At 39.2% G+C, this 25,038-nt stretch overlaps 1 protein-coding gene across 3 annotated transcripts in view; it reads left to right on the top strand.

The window, feature by feature from the left end:
* The window catches only part of oxsr1b (oxidative stress responsive kinase 1b), a 49,153-nt gene continuing 24,115 nt past the window's right edge, over nt 1–25,038 (top strand). For 2 of the 3 annotated variants that reach the window (XM_044105396.1, XM_044105395.1), the window contains exons 1-3: nt 1–137; nt 267–394; nt 18,877–18,989. In XM_044105396.1, the coding sequence (XP_043961331.1) occupies nt 325–394; nt 18,877–18,989 (183 nt within the window). In that variant the 5' untranslated portion in view covers nt 1–137; nt 267–324. Of the gene's footprint in view, nt 395–18,876; nt 18,990–25,038 lie in introns of all 3 variants that reach the window. The other variant, XM_044105394.1, reaches the window with a different exon arrangement.

Here is a 25,038-nt window from a genome sequence, read left to right as displayed (position 1 = left end):
CGCACGGAAGTCCAGCCAATCATAACATGTAACCTCATCTTGAAGCGCAGGACCCCGGGTTGATCTGGCAGGCCGAGCCGAACCTATCTGGTAGCTGCACCGCCACGAAGGTCCAGTATTTGCTCGGGAGGAATGTGGTAGGCGGGGCCGCGCTCGGCTGGTGTCAAACTTTGGGAATGACAGGAGTGCTGCGGGATTCGCAAAGAAGGGGAAGTGTCGCCCTTGCTGGCTCTGTTTGGATTACTTTGACTTGTTCTCATTTGCAGTTTCTGGTGGATTTAGCACCTTTTCTACAGATAATAGCCTTAGCAGACTCTCTCAGCCATGTCCGAGGACCTGAGCTCCCAACCCTGGTCCATCGACAAAGATGATTACGACCTCCTGGAGGTGATTGGTATGTGATCATTAGCTTGTTAGCATGTTGTTAACCGGCAGTTTGTAAATGTCTCACTATTAGCTCACCCAAAGCGGAACTACAGCGCTGAACTCTAGCTTAGATAGCTGGAAAACGAAAAGACAAGCAATAAGCTTTTATTTTTCTAAATCTAGGCTGAGCTGAAGGCATTGGGAGAGTTGGCAAATCTAGCTGTGTTTTGACATGGAAACAGAATAATTTACGAGGCTGTAAACAGGCATTTTCAACGTTAACGTGCAGCCAGGATCAGACTATTTGCTGGAAAATAACCGCTTTTGTTTGTCCTCGTGATACTTTCTTAAAGGTCCTTTTATGTGCTAAATCAATTAGAGAAACCCGAAACAAGAGTTTCCTGCCTGACTTGGCCTTAAAAGTGAGCAACCACTGCTACACAGGGACATTGCATTTTAAAGCTTCTGTATCAGCCGTATTGTTAGTGCTGCATGATAAGACAGTTACTTAAACTGTGTTCACGCCCATCCCACTCACTGGGGAAAAAGCGATTCACGTTTCTAAGTTGGGAGTAGCTACGTGACTGAAAACAAAATATGCAACTTAATGAAGTGAAATAATATGCACACTACAGTAGAAGTATAACTTTTTTAAAAACGGTGTAAAAATGCAAGCACCATCTAAGTTGCAACACATGATCACATATTCCCAAAGTGGGGGTCGTGATCTCACTGTGGGTCGTGAAACATCCCGTGGACGGTCTTGTGATGAAGTCATTTAAAAGTCAAAGATGGTTGTTACACAGATTAGACGCACTGGCTCTTATGAGAGAGCATATGAGGCTAGTGATTTAATGTTTTGGGTTCACAAGGGAGCTAATTTTTTAATAAAAACTGAAAATGCCAATATGTATTTTTTTTTTTTTCAAGATCACAAACTATTTTTAAGAATCTAATTTGTGTAGAATAGTTCACTCCAGGTTTAACTTGACCAACTTAATTCTAAGGTGGCCCTAATTCGAGAAAAGCAAATAAATTCTCCCTGTTTGTGCTTTTATAAACATAATAGGGGCTTAATAAATGTCAAATGTTTTTTTTTCTGTATTTGGTTTAGAATTATTTATTTCAGTTTAACCAATCTAAGCAATTAAGATTTTGAAGTAGACATGATTGAATACAGTCCAGACTCATTAAAAAATGCTCAAACACAGCACTTTAGCACTGATAAGAAGCCATGTAGCAGATGCTAACTTTAACATTGTTGTTATTAACAGTTAATCAGCCATAGGTTTCTCACACTCTTTCTTGAGCCATTAGATTTCTTTTTCTACCAGTTACTGATGGGTAAAAATAATATCATAGTTGTTTAGACTGTTCATCTGAACAATTAAGACCTTTTTTAAATGTCATATTAGGAATACTTCAGGACTTCAATTAATTACTGTTGAGATCTCAAATCAACAGTAATTGATTTTGAAGCACAACATTTTGGAATTACTGCTATGGTGCTGATGCATTGTATAGCCAAGAATGATCTGTTTCTTAGCATTGGTAGACAGCCAAAATATTTTATTAGTTTAGCATTCAAATGTGTATTGTATGTTTTGTATCTAACATGCTATATCTTTTTCTGAGAATACTTCTTCTAAGTAGAAGTTGTCAACCTGCATCTCTGAAGCTGCATGGGGCTCTAAATAACTTTAAGCACATAATTTGATCAAAATTTGTAGTTTTTTTATACATAACTGATTAAAAAGGCTACTTTAAGCATGTGTTCTTTGGTTTCATTAAATATCTCTATAGAATTTTAAAATGGTGTCAGAAATAGTCTTTTTTTCAGGCTTTTTTTGTAATTTGGCCACAAGCTATTCTTCTTTTTATAATTTTTTTCCCCAAAAATACAGAAAGGCCCATTAAAAACATTGTTGTTTTTATTTGATCAGAAAACCTAGAAATAATTGTTTTCTAATGATAAAATGAAGTTTATATAAGCAAGATATATTACTGCTGCACAATAACTCATTGTCAGTGAATACAGCATTGCAATTTTAAAGGACTGCTTGGATGCAATATTTGGTGTTTCAATTGTCATGCATTCATATTCGCCATAATGATGACATATTTGCTTATTTGATAGAATCTAGTTGTCCCTTAATGTCCAAAGAAGATTAGAAGATGGCTGTCAAGATTGAAAGCTTACTGTAATATGTTTTTCTTTCCTGATATCAACTGTAGTCGGTGTACATCAGCTTGTAAACAATGGACTCTGAGTTAGATTTTATGAATTGATAGAACCTCTTTGATGACAAACAGGAAAGTTTTTCTATTGAAAACAGAATATTAGACATATTGACATCTGACTCCGTCTTCTAAATGTGTGTTTTGAAAGTTCTCCAGAACTGTTTGGTTGCTCCATGCAGACCAGTTGTGTTGTTTTCACAGAGTCCATAGACCGAACTTCCTGTTTGTAGGTATTAGAATTCAGATTATTGAACTGCTGCTTGAAATAAGCCAGTTATGTCAGAGCTTTTTTTTTTTTTTTTAATTTGCTAATCTGTGTAATGGGGCTTTAACCTGACTGAAAGGAATCATTTGACACTTTCCTAGTTGCCATCATGAGCAAGGCTTGATCTTAAAGTGGCATACTGGCTCTTCAAACTGCTGATCTTTCTTTCTTTTTAGACTGAGAGGAGAATAAAAGTAACATATAAGAAAAGTGTTGTCTTCTAAAATGAAATAGTTTGTGCCATCTTATGCAGTTTACCTAACCGACAAATGCTTCCTTTACAGAGGGTATGTATGTTTTCTATAAAGGGTGCTTTTTCAAGTCCTATGTCAATCTTAAAAAAAAAAAAATGTCTTTGCGAGTTTTAAATACTTGTAATTTTTCCTTATACTTTCTTGGAAAGTTCAAGCCCCTCAAGATAACAGCTTGTACTTTTAGCTTGCACTCAGAGATAAAGACTCTCTTGTATAGAAACCAGTTCTGTGGCTTTTTCCTGCGCTGCGTTAAGCACAACTTGCCCATATAGGTTTGAAGCTGTTGAGGTTTTGGACCTGTAGCATGGTGACTTTAAACATATTTAGGGATAGGGATCACTGTCTTAATGCAGGGCTTTAGCAATTATTAGGGCGGTTAGCCTAGATTCTATTTTATTTTAGGGATATGCTAAAACTAGCCAGAATTTGTTCCCTAAAAGTAAAGAAGGTCGTTTAGTTTATATTTCATCTAAACAGGCACAGATCACTTTGGCAAATTGTCTCCAGGGTTTCTCTGAGAACATTAAACAATAAAACTGCTATTATTACACATCTTCCTTTATTTACACTATTCTGTCTTCCCTCAATGTGTTTTTTTATTTAAAAGTTTGGTCTGAGATGTCTCAGTTTCTCCGTTTAGTCATCTCCCTAAACTGGATTCACTTATTGAATCCTGCAACCAGAGTTCTGAATCTCTCACAATTTTAGCTCCGTTAGTTGTTCAACTTTCAAGTGTTTTGAAAAGAGTACTGTAATGACTAAGACCTACGTGTCAATGCAGGGTTTTCCAGCTTCTTGTGTGTTTGAGACTAAACTGAAAAACTTAAAATTTCACTAAAATATTTCATGCTTTACTTTAAATCATAGACAATGTTACACATCTTATCTACTCATAAAGAACTAGATGTGAAGAAATAATTAAAAGACAAAGGTGGTAGATTCATTAATAAAGCTGAAGGTTAATGCTTATGTTTTAAGGCAGTCAAGTGCAAATGGTAAAGTTGAGCAACTTTCCTATAATACATTCAGTTGACTTCCAGCGCTCAGTTTTAGCAGCCGGAAAGATCAGATCATATGTCTCTGGAGAAAATTCTCAATTTCAGAAGGTCTTTTGCGCTCCTGACTTTACTCTTTTATATTTAAAAATATTTAACTTCTTTGCTCGGTAATTACTTCGGCACTGAAGACTGTTGTTGCCAGTACCATGTGGTAGTGGTAGTTAATGTCTCAGTGCATCTCCATTTTCAGTTTGTATGTTTAAAAAAAAAAAAAAAAAAGTTAGAAACACGCCCACAATTACTGTCTAGAACCAGAAAATATTATTTAATTTATTTAAAAAAAAAATCTCTTAATTTGTTTTCTAGATTTTTAACAATACTTTCTTGAAGGAATATATAGCACTTATGTGGGCATTTTTAAAGACAGCTAAACCACATTAACAGTTTAGACATTTCTTACATTATATCCCATCTTTCCACACATCTTACTGAAGGCAACACGCTTGATCGGAGTTTGCCATCTCGTGTGTGTGCAATTGTTGAATTTGAGGATGACTTTGTGACCAGCAGAGCTATTGTTTTGGTAACTTCCCGAGGGAAAAGGGGAACTTGTTATTACACGGTTCACGCCCACTCTTTTTCATCCCACTGAGCTCCGGACAGAGCTCATTGGAAAATAGCAGACCTGTCTCTTCAATCCTGGATCATACTTTGCATCGTTGGTCTTGGCAAATCTGCTATGGAAACTTTATGCTCCCACTGTTTGTATCCAGTGGCAACCAAGTCTCCTCCCTGTTCTTTACTCAGCCCTCCTTATGGTTTTAAAAGCCACAGCAAAAGGACTTCTGCTCTAATATGACGGTTCAGGCTGCATCAGGTTTTAACATGCTGCATCCTGCGCAATTGAGGAACACATGCTATAAATCAGTGGGTACTGATGTGGTTGGATGTTTTACATTTGAATACCATTTGGAAACTGAAATCAGGTATCTGAGAACGTATAATATGAAAGACGCCTGACGTCGAGCTCTAAGCTGGCTTGGGGATGAGGGGGAAAGATACTAAAAGCTGCTGCCACACTGCTGCTTGTTGCTCATCTTGGAGGAAACTCACACATGAGGAACAAAGTTCACTGCAAGTGTAAGAAATTAAAAACTAGGGAAATCTGAAATTATTTTAGTCTATTGATTGGGTGAATTTCCACTATGTGACGTGAGCTTTTTTTTTTACTCCCCTGTACATTATTTCCAGTAACCTTGTTTGACCGTGTCAGTCAATAGCGTGTTTTTGCTGTGGGGTCCACAATGGAGTTTTTTACGTAAATCCTGTCCACTGAGACTAAGAGTGTCCTCCTGAAAACGTGTCACTGAGCTGGAAACAATGGCTGGCAACCGCTGCAATGAACCATGGAGTCCCGCACGCAATAAAAAACAGTGAAATCAGACCAGTGCACCATTAATCTCATGTCGTTTCATAGCAGTTATGTGCAGAAATGTACTTTTAAATCGGCTGCTTGGATCCTGACTCCCAAGGGCTCCCCATTAACAGCAATGAAACCAAATGATTGTTTCACAAAAATGACCCTATATAACTCATGTAGAGTCATTACAAAACTTATGGAAATGTATAAAGTAAAGAAATTTTAAAGTAATTTTGCCATCACTATCTATGTTTACTTGAGGAAAGGAAAGCTCAGTCAGAGATTACAACTAGGGGTGCTAAAGACAAAGCGCTAAGTTATTTCACAGCGGTTGCATATAAAACCGAATCAAAATCACTTCCAGTCAAGAGGACGTTTGAAATAGTAATAAAAGCTTTAACAATGTGCTATGACGAAGCATAAAATCTGTAAATTGTCACAGGATTACTTTTTTGTTCTCTAAAAATGGCATTGATGAGCTCATTGTTGTGTGTGCTTTTTGTTACATTTTTATTGGCTATGTTACTTAGATGTTTCAATCTATTTGAGTACAAGCACTGCAAAACACTGTGCTGTACGGTAAGCACATCTAAACAATAAAAATCTAAATAATAGCGATTGCTCCTGTTGTGTAGTGTTTTTGAATTTGTTTTTGAAAATATAATCTGAGTTTGATCTGAGACTGGAAAATGCTCAGCTAATAAGAGTTATCTTACATCTTTCTATAACAAAACTACAGAAATTTTGTTGTGGAAATACAATTGCAGAATTTTTAAGATCCATTTAGGAAGTGCTTCCTCATTACCAAGAAAGTTTTTTCCTGGCATGTTTCTCAATTTTATGAAAACATTGCTTTCCCATTCTACAGCAGTTTCAAACCAGTTTAAGCATTATGTTAAATTTGTGTTTAAAAATGCAACACTTGAATAAGTTGCGGGTAAGGAACAAATTTAGCTACTTGAAAATAAATAAAAGACGTGTCTTTTTAATAAACTCTAAATAAATATTGATTATTACAAGCTCTAATTCAGCAAATGACTATCCCAAAGGCCATATAACTATTTAAATTATAAAATTGGCCTAAGTTCTTCTATATTATTGATCAATATGCATTATTAGAACACAGTGTACGGCTCTAGGTTAAAATATGAAACATGCATCAACAAAGTAGCATGTAAAAGAATAATTTTTGTTTGTTACTGCGCAATAGCCAGCCCCGCCCTCTCCTCACAACTCCTCGGGCTGACTACTGAACCAGTTCTCTGTCTAACAGGTCCGGAAAATCTCTAAGACCCGGGTCTTACCCTGAATGTGATCTATAAGAGATAATCTGTTTAAACTGGTGGCGAAAGAGACACGTCTAGCACTGACTGCCTCCGATCCAGAAGTTATGACCCTTTTCAGTTAAGGAACAACCAACTGAGTAGCCTTCGCAGCTGTATAATTCCAATAACCACTTCTGTTAACGGCAGTTCTCTTTCTATTGTAACGGGCACTTGTTACCGGCTAGATTTTATTTAGTGACTAAGACTAAGATAATCACAGGGTCATTATTTTTCTCTCACCAAAGGAAAGTCTGAAGCCACCACATTACTAGAATCATGAATACTGATTTTACTATAAATAGAAGCACTTTAATTCAAATGACTCAATTAATTTCAATGTCCACAACCTAATCAGAATTTTTAAAATATATGAATTTATTAAGCAAGCTTTAGCAGGGAAAATGACAGGCATACAGAATTTACTTGTGATTACCATACAAAGAAAATCAATATAGTTTAGATCAATTCAACCTTTACCTAACAACCTCCCTACACTGTCATCTATCTATCGAATAGGCTTTGGGGTGTGGCACAACTCATACTCATCGATGGTATCGGATCTTGGCAACCGGAGTCCTTGTAGTCCTTGGTCAGAGTCGTTGACTTTAAATCCTAAATCCTCTTTGGAACCGAAACAAAAATGAACTGTCTGCTTCATCCAGCCGAACAGCCCTTAGTCGATCCTGTGACTTTTGTTCAGTTCCCCAAGTCCGTTGAGATGTAATTCTTTGAAATCGCTGGGTAGAGTGCAGAGTTTGGAAATCTAATTAGGAACCAAGACAATGGGTCGGTGGATCTCGCCCTTTGGTCCGGCGTGAGGAGCTCCGTTGTCCTCCTTGTGAGGCGCTTTTCTTGGTTCCAGGGCGTAGTCCTCTGCTGGTCTTCTTACCACACTAGTGTAGAGTCTCAGCGCCGGCGACGAAGAACATCGTATCACCTCGGTCTCACATTTTTATACGTTTCTGCACTTGTGGGCATGTACCCCAGATAGAGAGAGAGAGAGCAGGGGTGCTGCTTGCGTTTGCCCGCCTCTACACTCAGGCCCCAACCGTTGTGGGAGATTGCACACCACTCTGGTGACATTCGTGACTTGGGTCATATTGACCCTGTTGCGAGATAACGTGCTTTTGACACCTGCGACTATTGGAAACTTTCTCAAGTGGCAGGCATACTTGTGACCTGGCAGTTGCACAACTAAACCCACTCTCATGTTCTGACATTTGCAGTTTGCACCCACCTCAGCCTTCCTTCTCTTTCTTTGATTCTATACTTTTATCCATATAATTAACTTTAATCAATAAAGTTTGTTTTATATAAAACATCAATTCATTACATTAGATTATTTGATTTTGGTTCATCGTTACAGAAAACATACTAAAATACAGAGATTACACATTAAGCAATCACTATTAATCAACACACAAAGCTGTAGCAGTCTCCTAGGCATTTTTATAGAAAAGAACATCTGTAAGCACATCCTCATGACTGCAACCAGGCCCCAACTCTTAGCTCAGGCCTTCGCCCTGGTTACTGTTGAAGGTTGCGAAATAATGCACCTGTGACACTTGTGACCTGGGTCACTTTGACCCAGGCACGTAGGACACGACTCCTTTCCGAGAAAAGGAGCAACTGCATCCTCCAAACTCACATCTTCGCACCGAGAGTTGCTAAAGTCGCACCCACACCCCACTTTTGCTCAACAACCTGTTTCCAAATAAGGTGTTGACCATCTCTGCTCTCCTGTTAGTTCCTCTTTCTCCCTTAACCTTTCACCTACAATCTACCTCCAACACATCAGTGATCTTTAATTGCAGTTACACCTTTGACACCATTTCAAGTTCAGAGTAAAAATCACATTTATAACATTTCAAGTTCAGAGTAAAAATCACATTTATAACATTTCAAGTTCAGAGTAAAAATCACATTTATAACTTCTTTTACTTCTCTGATTTATCATTCTTTTATAATGTTATGATAACCATAATTTATCAGTTACTCTTATTATAATCTTAATGTGAGTTATTACAAATGTTTTTTGTAAAGAAACCAAGAATAATCCATGATTCTTATTATTTGATATCTTTCTTTAAAACTTTCATGCTTTGAGATAAGTAATAGTCTGAACTATTTTTATAAAACTGCAGGCTGGAAACTTACTTCCTCTTTTTCCAGGAAACTGCTTTTCCTGTTTCATGACTTTCTCTGTCTTGACTATGATTTCTTATGATTAGATAGAAAAAAGTAGAATTAAAGCAAAGTTTGCAGGAGACAGAAACAACACACACAACCAAATTGATTTTATTGACATTTAAGTCTAATGTTGGGTCTAGATTTTACTTGAGTAATTAATTTTAAAGATAACTTTATTTATTTTTACTGTTAAACTAAAATCTCCAGCATGGGGAAGTGGGATGATCTCGGATTTTCTTGACACCCCCTCCACGAGGTCAGACCTTTCCCATGCTGGGAGACCATCACCCTCCTGCAGTTCTGCGTCGTCATCGTCTGGAAAGAGAAGAGGTTCTTCTGGGATGTGAAGTTGCAGATTCTTCATCCTCAGTTGTCACAAAGGGCTCAGTGTAGTCATCAAAACTCCACCTCTTTTGACACCCCCTCCTTGGAGTTTTAATTTCCCCCATTAGGTGATGAATGTCGAAGAGAACTTGGATCGCTCTGATTCTTCCACAGGAACCTTCGCTGGATGAACTGTCGTTTCTTCAGGATGTGGGAAGGAAGAAGGCCTCAAAAAAAAAAAAAATCTCGAACATTCAGCAGAGCAAAGCAAAAAAAATAAGCAGCATGACGCTTTCCTCGTAATCGTGGTCCTTTTCCGTAGCTGTGGTCTTTAAGGGGTACTGGAGTTGTCGGAGGCATCAGGAATTGTCCAATTAAAAAAAAAAACTGCAAAACTTACAGTGCTGAATATCCAGGACAGGTGCTCTAGATATCAGGACGAAACAGTTGCCAGATCCTTCTAGGTGTTGGGTCTGACTTCAATGCTTTGTTACAGGGTTGATCTTAGTAATTTCCTATGACGCCACTTCTTCCTCACGACTTCAGCCCCTTTTCCAGTTTAATCCATCAGTTTGTGACAGGAGTTCTTCTTTAGCATAGTCCAATTTCTTCACGGCCCTCCCAGTCCAAAGCCTTGAAGTTGTTCTTCTAATTACAACCACCCCCCCCACGGTGGCCAGTCCGAGATAGGGTGGAGTATTACATGATTCACTGGCCATTTCACCGGCTTCTGTTTCTCTTTAGTTAGGAACTGGAGTGAGCTGCTCGACTCCTTGGATCCCTTTCTTCATCTGTAGTACTGTGTTGCAGTTCAGTACTTACTTTACAAAATCTTGGGCGTTGAACCTCAGCTTCATCACCGTGGCTGTAGGCCGATCTTGACTCTCTGCCCTGTTTCCAATGACACTTTGAGCTGCAACTTCCCTTTTTCCTTCTCTGGGCAAAAAGGAGAAGTGTCTTCGCCTCCTGCTTTCTGTGACGTGAACGGAGTTCCTCTGCAGGGAAGACCTGCTCTTCTAGCAGCTGTCACTGTTACTGAGTCCATCAGAACCAAGAGGTATTTCTCACCTCTTTTTCCTGTTTTCCCCATGGGGCCCACAACATCCATGCAGACTGAGCCCCAGGGGACTGTGCTCTTGATGGTCAATCCCTCCAACCGCTGCCCTCGGCGACCTGCGTTGTATTGACCACACACTGCAGTCCCTCAGCACGTTGGACCTTTTTCACTGGGATCCAAAGCTCTTGCTCCTCCAGCTCACGGGTAGATCGCACGCCTGCATGTCCTAGGGCCTCATGCACACTGCGCACAACCTCGTCCACGTACTCTTCTGGGACCTCCCAACCTTTGGGAGTACTGTCCCACTTCTCGGTATCGACAAAGACAATCTTCCGCTGGTGGACATAACAGTCCACTCTTCTGGGACCTCCCGACCTTTGGGAGTTCTGTCCCACTTCTTCATTCCCACGCCAATGAGCTCCCTCATGCGTGCGCCGCTGATGCTCCTCGTCCGTGTTGTCCCCTCGTCGTCTGAGCTGCTCTCATCCTGATGTCGTGGTCGGCGCTGATGGTTTCCTCTCCGTGCTGTGAAGCTGCCGGGCTAAACTCGGACAGCTGGGCTCTCCGCGACAACCAGTTGATCGCAGCCGCCTCCATCCCTCCTCCTCAACCTTCCGCTGGGGTGCTCCTTCCGCTTCCTCCAGACGGTCGGTCGAGGACTTTCCTGGGCTGGTGACGGAGCCGGTCGAGACGGTCCTTCTTCCTCGACGGCGGTCAGGTCGATGAGGTCCATGTCCGACGTCCCCAGCTCTCCGACGGGGGTTCCCATCCTACTCGGGAAACGGGATGGAGCCTCAGCTACATCAGATTCCTCCTCCTTCGCAGCTGGAGCTGATGCTGGTTCCCGCTCTTTCTTCTCCTTCTTGTAGAAGTAGTGATGATTGAAGAACATGCGCTGATTTGGCTCTGTCCTGGTGCCGAATCCATCACAGCAGCAGCAACTTCATTGGAGTTCTCTGTAGTTGGGACCTGGAGAGCTTAGACTGCTCCCCTCCTCCACTTTGTTCCTCTTCTTCGTGGCCGGAGCCACTTTCTTGTGGAATTCCTTGCTTCGATTCAGCTCTCGCGTATCCATCTTCTTTTTTAGTATCCATTCTTGTTCTTTGTCTTCGAGTTGTCTATCCCCCAAAGCCTCTCTTAACGTTATCGAGCAGGGATGGGTCTAGACCGGGTTGGCTACTGGCTTCACTGTCTGGATCTGGTCAGGTATCCTCAGTAGAAGCTTTCCCTCACCTGTATGCTATACAGTTACTGCAAGGGTTGTGACTGACGGCCCTGCCAGTCACCACTAGCTCCTCTCCCTAAGAGCTAGCCACTAAGTGAGCTATTCAGAATCACACATCTGTTTTTACTGACTTAGTACCTGGGGCCCTCCTACTCCGTTGGACTTGGGCCCACCCAGGGACGCCATGTTTGTTACTGCGCAATAGCCAGCCCCGCCCTCTCCTCACAACTCCTCGGGCTGACTACTGAACCAGTTCTCTGTCTAACAGGTCCGGAAAATCTCTAAGACCCGGGTCTTACCCTGAATGTGATCTATAAGAGATAATCTGTTTAAACTGGTGGCGAAAGAGACACGTCTAGCACTGACTGCCTCCGATCCAGAAGTTATGACCCTTTTCAGTTAAGGAACAACCAACTGAGTAGCCTTCGCAGCTGTATAATTCCAATAACCACTTCTGTTAACGGCAGTTCTCTTTCTATTGTAACGGGCACTTGTTACCGGCTAGATTTTATTTAGTGACTAAGACTAAGATAATCACAGGGTCATTATTTTTCTCTCACCAAAGGAAAGTCTGAAGCCACCACATTACTAGAATCATGAATACTGATTTTACTATAAATAGAAGCACTTTAATTCAAATGACTCAATTAATTTCAATGTCCACAACCTAATCAGAATTTTTAAAATATATGAATTTATTAAGCAAGCTTTAGCAGGGAAAATGACAGGCATACAGAATTTACTTGTGATTACCATACAAAGAAAATCAATATAGTTTAGATCAATTCAACCTTTACCTAACAACCTCCCTACACTGTCATCTATCTATCGAATAGGCTTTGGGGTGTGGCACAACTCATACTCATCGATGGTATCGGATCTTGGCAACCGGAGTCCTTGTAGTCCTTGGTCAGAGTCGTTGACTTTAAATCCTAAATCCTCTTTGGAACCGAAACAAAAATGAACTGTCTGCTTCATCCAGCCGAACAGCCCTTAGTCGATCCTGTGACTTTTGTTCAGTTCCCCAAGTCCGTTGAGATGTAATTCTTTGAAATCGCTGGGTAGAGTGCAGAGTTTGGAAATCTAATTAGGAACCAAGACAATGGGTCGGTGGATCTCGCCCTTTGGTCCGGCGTGAGGAGCTCCGTTGTCCTCCTTGTGAGGCGCTTTTCTTGGTTCCAGGGCGTAGTCCTCTGCTGGTCTTCTTACCACACTAGTGTAGAGTCTCAGCGCCGGCGACGAAGAACATCGTATCACCTCGGTCTCACATTTTTATACGTTTCTGCACTTGTGGGCATGTACCCCAGATAGAGAGAGAGAGAGCAGGGGTGCTGCTTGCGTTTGCCCGCCTCTACACTCAGGCCCCAACCGTTGTGGGAGATTGCACACCACTCTGGTGACATTCGTGACTTGGGTCATATTGACCCTGTTGCGAGATAACGTGCTTTTGACACCTGCGACTATTGGAAACTTTTCTCAAGTGGCAGGCATACTTGTGACCTGGCAGTTGCACAACTAAACCCACTCTCATGTTCTGACATTTGCAGTTTGCACCCACCTCAGCCTTCCTTCTCTTTCTTTGATTCTATACTTTTATCCATATAATTAACTTTAATCAATAAAGTTTGTTTTATATAAAACATCAATTCATTACATTAGATTATTTGATTTTGGTTCATCGTTACAGAAAACATACTAAAATACAGAGATTACACATTAAGCAATCACTATTAATCAACACACAAAGCTGTAGCAGTCTCCTAGGCATTTTTATAGAAAAAGAACATCTGTAAGCACATCCTCATGACTGCGCAACCAGGCCCCAACTCTTAGCTCAGGCCTTCGCCCTGGTTACTGTTGAAGGTTGCGAAATAATGCACCTGTGACACTTGTGACCTGGGTCACTTTGACCCAGGCACGTAGGACACGACTCCTTTTCCGAGAAAAGGAGCAACTGCATCCTCCAAACTCACATCTTCGCACCGAGAGTTGCTAAAGTCGCACCCACACCCCACTTTTGCTCAACAACCTGTTTCCAAATAAGGTGTTGACCATCTCTGCTCTCCTGTTAGTTCCTCTTTCTCCCTTAACCTTTCACCTACAATCTACCTCCAACACATCAGTGATCTTTAATTGCAGTTACACCTTTGACACCATTTCAAGTTCAGAGTAAAAATCACATTTATAACATTTCAAGTTCAGAGTAAAAATCACATTTATAACATTTCAAGTTCAGAGTAAAAATCACATTTATAACTTCTTTTACTTCTCTGATTTATCATTCTTTTATAATGTTATGATAACCATAATTTATCAGTTACTCTTATTATAATCTTAATGTGAGTTATTACAAATGTTTTTTGTAAAGAAACCAAGAATAATCCATGATTCTTATTATTTGATATCTTTCTTTAAAACTTTCATGCTTTGAGATAAGTAATAGTCTGAACTATTTTTATAAAACTGCAGGCTGGAAACTTACTTCCTCTTTTTCCAGGAAACTGCTTTTCCTGTTTCATGACTTTCTCTGTCTTGACTATGATTTCTTATGATTAGATAGAAAAAAGTAGAATTAAAGCAAAGTTTGCAGGAGACAGAAACAACACACACAACCAAATTGATTTTATTGACATTTAAGTCTAATGTTGGGTCTAGATTTTACTTGAGTAATTAATTTTAAAGATAACTTTATTTATTTTTACTGTTAAACTAAAATCTCCAGCATGGGGAAGTGGGATGATCTCGGATTTTCTTGACAATTATAGCTAATTAAAAATAACAATTAAACCCTTGAGCTTTATTATTGGTCCAAAAATGTTGTCCTGATTATAACTCTTGCAGGATTTGAGCTACCTAGCCCTTTAAGACTCTGGATTTGATCTGTACTGTAAAATGTTAAGATGTTCCAATGACTTTTGTGCCAGAATAAATAAGTCAAGCTGCAGAGTTAAACACATAGAAAGTGAATACTGATCCTTTTTGGTATACCTCACACAGTTTAATATAAATGGCAAAAATACTTATTATGCGTCATCCAATACTTCCTAAAGTTTCCCCGTAAGAAGAGTTTTCTGCAGCTTTGCCAACCATTTGTCTTTCTTACACAAAACCCTTGAGTCAGAATAGAAATATCTCTACTATATTTCATCATTGTGAGCCAAATTACAGAGTCTGGGCCGGCGACAGATGTTTTTATAGACTTAAGTTGCGTTTTGTGTGCAGAGTGGAGCACATTGCTCTGACCAACAATGCTGTTGTCACTCAGCTTTTCACAATAATGCTGCCTCATTCTGTTTAGGTGCACTGATGTGACGCCAACCTGCCTCTCTTTGGTCTGTGTGAAAAAGGCCATTGTTGCTCAAACTCTCCTATCTTACTGGCCATCTCTTCAGGTTTATCATTCTGATTTCCTTTCATTGATCTCTATCAGTGCTTTGCAGCAGAACTGCAGCTCTAAATGCACAGACCTTGCAACACCTACAGTGCAGACCACTTTTGTTGGCAATAAAATAATGCGTTTTTCTTTTTTGTATTACTGTAGCATAATAAAAACCGACTTCTCATTTACATGCATTAATCTGCTAGTTAAAAAAAATGCTAATTAAGCTGCAATTATTGAAAAACAAAAGTCACCAGTGGTGCAGTGATTTTTATTTTAGACTTTTCAACATGTTCCCTTTTAGACAGAGACCTATATGTGTTGCTATAGAGTTCTGGTTCATCCTGTGTTCCACACCTGAATTTTGCTCTAGACCTTTCTGAGCATTGCTGAGCAATATCACTGTGTGTGTGGGGGGGTGGGATTTCTTGTGGTGAAAATTACAGATTTGTTGAACTCTGTGAACTTGTGTGCGCTTTGTAATCCTCCCATGAAATTCTATCTCTTATAATAGTCTTTAAGTGCCTCGTTTGAATGCATTTGCTGAGCCAGTATATTAAGATTTTACTCTGTTCATTACTCCTTTGGGTTATGCTGTTTACCCGGACAATAGGCTGCGTAAAAAAAAAAAAAAGGAGAATAATAGGACCGCAAACTGACGACTCCCCAAAGACCAAACACGTTAGCTGGGTTGAGCCCTCACCAGAGGGCACTGAGGCTGAAACAGTCAAGAACATTGTGGTTGTTGTGCTCCACTCATGTAGTGCCAGTTTATGATACAATGTTCTCTAAAGGGTTCTCATATCGAGGAAAACATGCTTACCAAAAACATTGACTGCTTTCTGAAAAGATCACGACTGTTTTGGCAATGTTTGTCCAACAGATTTGTGCACGCTTGGTCACATGATCTGCAGCCTTTAATTTAATATTTTTTTTCCTGAATGTCTGCATGTGAGGCAGGTTTTGGCACAATCTGAAAAAAAAAAATAAAATATGAGTCTATAAAATTTAAAAGTAAAAGACCTAATTTGGCAACTACCCTTCTTTGTTCTTTATTTTTTTACTTTCTCGCATATTTTTAAATTCTTAAAAATAATTTACTTTATTCTATTTTTTCAAGTAAAAATGAGAAATTGGGCCTCTACTTTGCTTTACGTATAACTAAATGAAAACAGTGTGGAAACTTTGTGTAGTGACTTTGCAGAAAAAAAAAATCAGACAAGCTATAATATTTAATGTGGTCTCTATTTCACCATGAGCCAACTTTTGCAATCTGGGAACATAAAATAACAAAGAATCAACTGTAGAGTTTTGTTTTTCAGCTTATATGATTAATACAGTTTAAGCTTTGAATTATTATTATTTAAAAAAAAAAAAAAAAAACTTTTCTACTTTTCAAGTTGCCTTTATGTCTCTGCCAGAAGGCTTTGTAGATTAGATGTTGGCCTCGATCCCGCCTGTGGTGAGTTTAGCTCCTTTTTGCTTCCTTTGGCTCTGATAGAATAGCTTGATCATCTAATTTTTTTTATTTTTTTCCATCTGTGACGTTGGTATACATTCCTTAATACAATTGCACATGGTGTTAACCTGATACTGTATACAGTGGCTGCAATATTTTTCACCTGTTTATCTTATTTTAATTTATTTAACAAAGGTATAAAATTGTGGCATGAATTTGTGTCACTGTGGAGATGTTAATTTCTCCTCATTATGCAGCCTCAAAAAGTCACACAGCCCAAAAATTTTGATTTTGGACTTTTCTGTACTGATCATAGTTCTTTCGCCTGCACAAGCAAACACACACACATGAAATTCAGATCAACCACGCAACAAATGCAACAGCTGCGACAATGAGCACTGATTTCAGGAGTTTGGCTTGACTATTCATAGCCCTTTAAGCCCAGCATTCCAATTCATTGTTGTAAAGGATTTTTACAACCGGTGCTACAGGGAAACGGGCTCACTGTGGTTCTGCCCCATCAGCAGCCCGTCTCCAGGTACTCGTTTGGTGTTGGTCCTGGCTAAAGGTGCTGAAGATGGGAGATAAATTTTCAGCCCATTAGCTTATCTTGACAATCCTGTTGAATGCCGGCCAGACAGAATCAGGAGAATAGACCATTGTGATCTTAGGAAATAGGCCTTGCATTTTTCAGATGTTGTTAGGGATAAATAAATGATGCTTAGTATTTGGATCTTCTAAGGAAATTGCTGTTTTATTAGATTATTTGAATCAGCAAGCATTTCTTTTTACCCCCTGCCTTTCATTTATTTATTCTTTAAATAACAGCCTCTTTTCTTTTTTTTCCCACTATGCTGACTTATTGCCTGAAGACATATTTCATTTGATTAAAAGAAGCTGGATTAAAATGGTACATATCTACAGGGACAGCTTTATTATTTCATTAAGATCTGCAAGCTTTTTTTTTTTTTAAACTCCTGTTTTAAACCTCACTCCATTTTTGGACCAATTAAATCCTTCAAACAATGAGCACTTTGTAAATGTTTGGCTGTCGCAGTTATGAAGTTAGGAAAAGCTTACTCTGACAGGGAAGGAAGCCTCCCAGCACATTTCTACCAGAGATCCAGTGAAAATAGCCTTAAGCTCATGGTGTAAAATAAGAGCCGTGAGGGGGAAGTTAACTGACCTCACACGATGCAGAAACAACAGGCATGCCTCTCCTGCAGAGGGTTTTATCAGCTTTTAACTCTTATCAGACGGCGCTCCAAACCGAAGAGCCCGATCTTGTAGGATTTACAAAAAGCTTCCTTCAAATAATGTTGTCATCCTTTGCTTTGCAGCAGTAACTCTCCATGATCACTTTTCTGTTTAACTTCATCAATCTTTCACCATAACGTGGAGGATTTTTGACCTAACTCCTACTTGCATCACCTTTTTTTTTTGTTCAAGATTTTCAGACATTCATTTCTACACAGCTCTCTAAAGATCTCACCACAGCAGTACAATCAGGTTGAGGTCTGACCTCCTTGATTCTTTTCCTTATCAGCTATTTTGTTGTAGATACCATTGAGTCAACAATGGTATCTTATTGTTGACTCAAATTGAGCCACATTGGAATACTTTATTAATGATGTTGCAGTATTTTAGTTTAATCATCCATCTGGGATGTAGAGATTTGACTGAGATGCAAGTAGAAATTACGCTTCATTAAATGAATAAAACTGGTGCATGTTAGCAAAATGACATTAAGGTCTCCCTTTTGTGATACTTTTGGACTTGGGCTGGAGGATTATAGAGTGGTGCATCCTGTTGAATTAACTGAAGGAGCTCCTGTTATTGGCCACAATCTTTAATTGAAATGTAATAATAACTTTATGAAGCTACTAGATATCACTTTGGTTCAATGTTGCAGTGATACTGTTTTTAGGAGAGATCATGCATAAATATGTAGTCTGATAAGGAATGCACTTACTGACTGCATGAATTAAAAAGGATCATCAGTGCCTCCAGTGCGTTACAAGTTTTAACCTTATTTACTCAATGAAGCGTTGTATTCTAGTGTCATCCTTTGCTTCTATATACTTTTCTAACTTTACCCACCTTTCCCTAGTTTGCCACCTTAGTGGTGATGTTTGAGTTTAAAGACAGAGGTTGCAAACAATTGTTTTTTGTTTTTTGGAGAGAAATTAGTTTGAGACAATGAAGCAAAGGGGGATTCTAGGGCTCAAACACCTAACACCAATTTCCCCGACAACAGAAAAAAAGCCTCATTAGAAGCATAAGCGCGTCTTACTGTGGTCTGGATCTTGTCAAGTCTCAGCTGGAATAAAATTAAGTGAAGAATTTGTTTGTTTGTTTGTTTTTTTCCCCCAGGGAGTGGAGCCACAGCAGTGGTCCAGGCAGCCTACTGTACACCCCGAAAGGAGAAGGTTGCCATCAAACGCATCAACCTAGAAAAGTGCCAGACCAGTATGGATGAACTCCTGGTAAGTTGGTTCTTTTTCTTAAGTCCAATTGTAGTTTTAGATTTAGTTTAAGAAATCTGTATTTGTTGTATGTGTGTGGAATTTATTCTACCCCTGCTTCTCATTACTCACTTTCTCTGGGCATGCCTCCAATCGATCCTGTCACTTTAGACACTATTCCAGTTGTTCCCTAAAAGTGGGGCTCCTCTTACAGACAGCAAGCTGTGGGAGCAGCCTCTCACAGCAGCGTCTTCATGTCAGACAGTTTCAACCAGTGTTGCACTGCAGGTAAATGCATATTTTACTGAACGACATGTGGCTGACTTGGCTCCAGAGGGAGTGACATTATGTCCCAATTCATAAACATTCTTTTGCACTTCAAAATAATCGGATGCTTGTTTGTGGCTCCGGTTCATGAACAGCAAGTGGTTTCATCTGTATTTGTCAAACCGTGTTGGCTCAAAAGAGTCTTTTCTATTCAAAATCAATCTTTTTATCACTTATGAGTGTCAAAATATGATGCTGTGATTGAAGTAGGTCCGGTTTGAGGTATTATAATTTAGTAGAAGTTAGATTTACCCTTCTCTTTCAGAGAAGGATGAGTAATGTGCGTTTACAGCCCTTCCAGGTACTCTACCAGAAATCCGAGATGGGATCTCACAGGAAATAAATATTGTGTAAGCCTACACGCATCCTTCGAAGATCATGGCCCGAGAAAACCGGCAGCCAGGCTGCTCAGTACTCACCGGCAACACTAAACCCTTCCCCACCCCCTTGAATCCTGCAGAATGAATCAGGGGAATGTTGCTCCCAGATTCTCGGTGGAGGAGGTCACATGGAGTACTGCGCGATCGGATTTCCTGCTTGTGGTTTTCCTCCCACAGCTCCAAAGTGCGCTGGGTGCCCACTTAAAAGGCGAGGATGCACGAAATTGAAGCCAGATTGTCCCTTCCAAGAACTCTGCTTTAAAGTAGGCTGCAGAAAGTTTTTTGCCAGAGCTTTCAGGTATTTAGCCACGTTTCTGAAAATCTTTGATGGTAGAGAAGCAATAGTACATCATTTCTCTGGGTTTACTTTTGTAGTTTTTCCCCTTGTATGATAATATACCAGGCTAGTGCTCTGGAGGGATGGAGTAGAGCAGATATTATGGGCACTTCTTTTAAAATGTAAGGTGGCAATATTTAAATATTCTCTTGCATTTATGGTGCTCGGCAAAACTTTTATACTTTCAATCATGTTAAAATCACAAGTTTCAATGTATTTTGTTGGATTTTATGTAATAAACCAACACAGAGCAATGGACAATTTTGAAGTTGAACAAAAGGACACATGTGTTTAAAGTTTCTGAACCCAGATTAACATCTCAGAAGTGTCATGTGCTTTGATGTCAGTAAATACAAAGTGCAACTGTTTACCTTCAAAACTCAGCTACGTCAGTCCAATTATGTGTTATTTTAATTTGATACAAGTCCAGCTTTTCTCTGAAAGCTTGAGATGTTTTTTTTAGAGAACATTAGTGAACAAACGGCGTCACGAAGATCACGGGACATGGCAGACAGGCCAGGAAAAAAGTTGTGCTGAAATTTAAAGCAGGTTAAATTCTAAAACAATATTCAAAACTTTGAACAATTCAGAGCGAACTGTTCAATTCTTTGTCTGGTGGATATGCAGAGATTCACAACTTGGGTGTTGACAGGACGTCGACTGCAAGTCACTGTTTTCAGTTTTTTCCAAAAAAAGGAAAATGATTTATTAGATAAAATGTAAGAAAAAAAAAAAAAGTGATATCGGAGGGTGAATAATTAAAAGTGAAAGTGGTTGTTTAATCTGAACAAGTCTCAGTTCTCATAAAATGACTAGTCAGCATTAAAGTTGCACTTGAGTATTAGGGATACAGAGTAAAATATTGCCCTTAATTACAATTTTACTCTCCAAGTCCTTATTATTGTCCAAGTATAAAAAATTGTTTCTCCATTTGAACGCAAAGCGGAAGCAAATCAGGCACTCTTTGAATCACTAATCTGAGTCAGAGGTTGCCTAGACTACTGATGATTTAGCATTGATGTTTAAAGTTTGTCTGAAGGGCCAAATCTGCTGACACAATGCCAACCAGAATTGCCAGTTCTACTTGAGTGTTTATTCTGGTCATTTGGTTTTCCTGATGCTGAGAGCACTCGCTTAACCGGGAAGAAATCCAACTGCTGGCGCCAAGCGGGCGCCCGTGTTGCAGGCACACATGTTGTCCTCAAGTCTGACGCTCTTCAATGTTCTACCAGCAACCGTAGTGGTCAGGGGCTTTATTACTGGCAGTCAATCTGTGGTTGGTTAACAGCATGGCTTTATATTGCATCGCTCTCACGCTTTGTTTAAATGATGGACAGAAAAGCAACACTGTGTTCCTATTTTTAATCAGTGATTCTTTTTATTATCATTTAAAAACCACTGGGCTATCTTCAGAATGGTTAGACTCTCAAATAATCAGTTTTGTTTATAGTTATATGTTTATATATTGTCAGTACATATTGAAATATTTTGCAGTACAGCACCCTCTTCATTTCCACATAGTTTTTGTGTGTGTCCTTGTGTGGAAGCTGCAGAGGGATTGAGTCATAGTGGATGTGAGGCACTCTGAGTAACCAGAGGTGATGTAATACTGCTTCTATAGAGGCCTCTCTGTGTGTGTGCCATCTCTATGGTTCTGTAGCACCAGTTTGTGACCCTGCACTCTATTCAGTTTGCTACAATAGGTCATTTATTTTCCGCTCACTTTCAAAGTTCTCAGACGTGGCAGCTTTTTAATAGATCTAAAGAGCTCTGCTGTCGAAAAATAGAAGTGGGAAGATTTATTTTTTTTTTTAGGTTAAACTGGTTCAAAGGCTGCTGCTCTGTTATCGTACACAACACGATGTTGCACCAATCGGTCAGTTTCAGTTCTGTTTATGAAAATAAACACATCTCACACACATTCAGCTCTGCTAACACTATTGTAAAAGCTGATTGTTTTCTTGCATTTGTACCTTCAGCTCAGAACTGGAATTTTGGCTATAAAAATATTAACAGTGAGTAGTGTTTCTGTGTAGGATAGATGTCAGGAGCTTATTGAGAAAGATTAGGCAGGGGCTGACTTTTAGCATGACCTGTCACTTTCTCAACTACTGGAAACGACGATTTTTCTTGTTGAAGTCATTGATATCGTAGCAGTCAGGTGATCGGTCATAAAAATAAACATACAAGAAGAAGCACAATAATAAAATAAATGCTACGGAAATATAGAGGAGGAAGGTTTATGTAATAAACAAAGGATGAAATAATACAAATTAATTAAATAAAAATGTTTGTAATATCCCAATAATGGTTTTCTACAAGTTTAAAACAAAACACTTTTGTGGATAACAAATTTTCAGCAACAAGGCAACTGAAAACGCATAACTTGATTAGAAGGTAAATAAAACAACAAAAAAGCAGTTGTCTGAGTTCTCATGAAGACCTGTGAAGACACTGATTCAACATATGGTTGAGATCTTGAAAATATTTTTCAGGTGATTGAAGGCTGATTTGGTAATTATCGTTATGTGTCTCTGAAAGTTCTGAGTCCATTGCTACACCCAGATTTCAGGTCTGATCACTAGTTTCTTAGGTCTAAAGATGATGATTTAACTTTTTATTTTAAAACGCACAAAATAAAAATGATATAAAGAATTTAATGGAATCAAATATTCTGTTTTTCTTTAAAAATACGTTTTTGTGTCTAGATTGACACCAAAAGTGGGACACAGTTGGTCATTTTACTTTGTCCTAATGGCCTTCACAGCACATCAGATTACACAGGTTAATGAATGACTTTAAGTTCATAATTTAATCAAAAGATAAGAAAACTGTTTGCGGTGTGGACGTCTTTGTGTGCAGAGACAGAGAGGTGTGTCTGGTCTACTTTCAAAGTTAGATAAAGGGGGAATAACAACTGCTGGGAATGCCTGGGTTAGTATTCAGAGCAGTTGTTGCAGCGCCTACTCATAAAACAAAAGCTGCATAAAAACACTGATAAAATGTGTGGGAACATGCGTTATTGTAATAAAACATTTTAGTTTTAATACAATGCCAAAACATCATATTATAATGTAGGATATTTTGATTGAAAGTATTATTTCCACAATTGTTTCAAAAGAAATTAGTTTTATTTAGAAAGAATTTGTCCCATTCTCAGTGTATATGTAAAAAGATAAGAAACTTTGCCTTGTTATTGCATATTTTATTTTTACAGGTTCATCTCCTCACACAACTGTCACTTTACAGCTGTGTGCGAGGTAGACCGAGAGGTCAGGAAGATTTAAGAGAGAAATGTTCAGTTTGTACTCAACCTTATTTTGTCTTGCTCTAACTTGTAGCACTTTTTTATGCTAAATGTACTCTGAATCATGAAGTTATCCTGCTGAAGGGATTCCTCATTGAAGTGCCAGACTGAGAGCCACAGCTTCAGTAGTGATGACTCTGCAGCAGAACCGCTCTGCAGCTAATGCACAATGTGTAAGCTAAGCATTTATGCTGATGGAGTATCTGACTTTGATTACATGCAGTTTTTTTTTTTCAGAGACATCTATTGACTGATGTCTTTAACAAGTCTGCTTAGCTTGAGAATTAAAATGCCTCTCAGACCTTCGGTGCACCGGTTATGTTAAATTAATTATTTTACACACACATAAAAAAAAAAAAAAAAAAATTCCCTTCTCACCCACCGCGGGTGGTGATTCTTCTTCCTCTTAGCTCGGGTCCTCTACCAGAGGCCTGGGAGCTTGAGGGTTCTGCGCAGTATCTTGGCTGTGCCTAGGACTGCACATTTCTGGACTGAGATGTCTGATGTTGTTCCTGGGATCTGTTGTAGCCACTGGTCCAGTTTGGGGGTGACTGCCCCGAGGGTCCCGATGACCACAGGCACCACTGTGGTCTTCACCTTCCAGGCCCTCTCCAGTTCCTCCCTTAGGCCCTGGTATTTCTCTAGTTTCTCATGCTCCTTTTTCCTGATGTTGCAGTCACTTGGTATTGCCACATCCACCACAACGGCTTTCCTCTGTTGTTTATCCACCACCATATATATATATATATATATATATATATATATATATATATATATATATATATATATATATATATATATATACACATATATATATAAATTCTGAAATTAAGAAAAATGTGGTAACTTTCCAGAGTTGCATGGATCTATCAGTAATACCAAAACATATTTACTCATTAATAAAGTTAGTGTTATGTTATATACATGGCCGGTGGTACTGCACTTTAAAAAGGTTTTGAACTTGATTTTTATTTAGAGAATAGAAAGTGAAACACAGGAGTCGCAGCATCACGTTGTTTGTTTTTGCTGATGGAGGATCTGGTACACTTTAGAAAATAGATAGGCAACTTGAGTAAAACGTACTGTAAAAATCAAAGCAGCATCTCAACATGTCACCCAGAAGTTAAAGGCCGGAGACTAATGGGTCTTTCAAATGAACATTGATGTTAAGCATGCCACCAGATTAGTCTAAAATTAGCTCAAGGATAGTAAAATCTTTGTTTTAGTGCAAGTGGTCTGCATACCTAGCTCAGTTACACCAGTTCTGTCTGTTGTTATAGTGGCGTTACAATGAACAGGGTTTTTAAACCATCTGATTTCACCACCTGTGTTTTTTTTTTCTTTAGCCATGAGATCCATCATGTCTAAGTATTCCAGTACACACACAAAAAAAACAAACCTCTTCAAATCAGTGATCCTACTGCCTAAAGTCGGCTGTATTTTCTGTCTCGAAGGAAGCTCGTCTCTCTGTGAACAACTTTTGGTTTGGTGGTAAAGTGATGAATTAGTCGGCTATGCCAGCATTACCTCAGCTCTGCTGCTTTCCAGGCAGACACACACACACAGGGACACACACAACCCACGTAGCAATACAGGCGATAACAAAGCTTTAAATCTGTTTAAAGAGCTAAGTGCTGGCAGTGTTTTTTATGCCTCTGCATAGCTGTGCATTGCAGTGACATAGCAGGTTTCTTTTGCTTGCTGATGTCACATCAATTC

This window comes from Gambusia affinis, linkage group LG21 (genome assembly GCF_019740435.1).
Source record: "Gambusia affinis linkage group LG21, SWU_Gaff_1.0, whole genome shotgun sequence".
Lineage (NCBI taxonomy): Eukaryota > Metazoa > Chordata > Actinopteri > Cyprinodontiformes > Poeciliidae > Gambusia > Gambusia affinis.
This window is presented reverse-complemented; position numbering and strand designations above follow the sequence as displayed.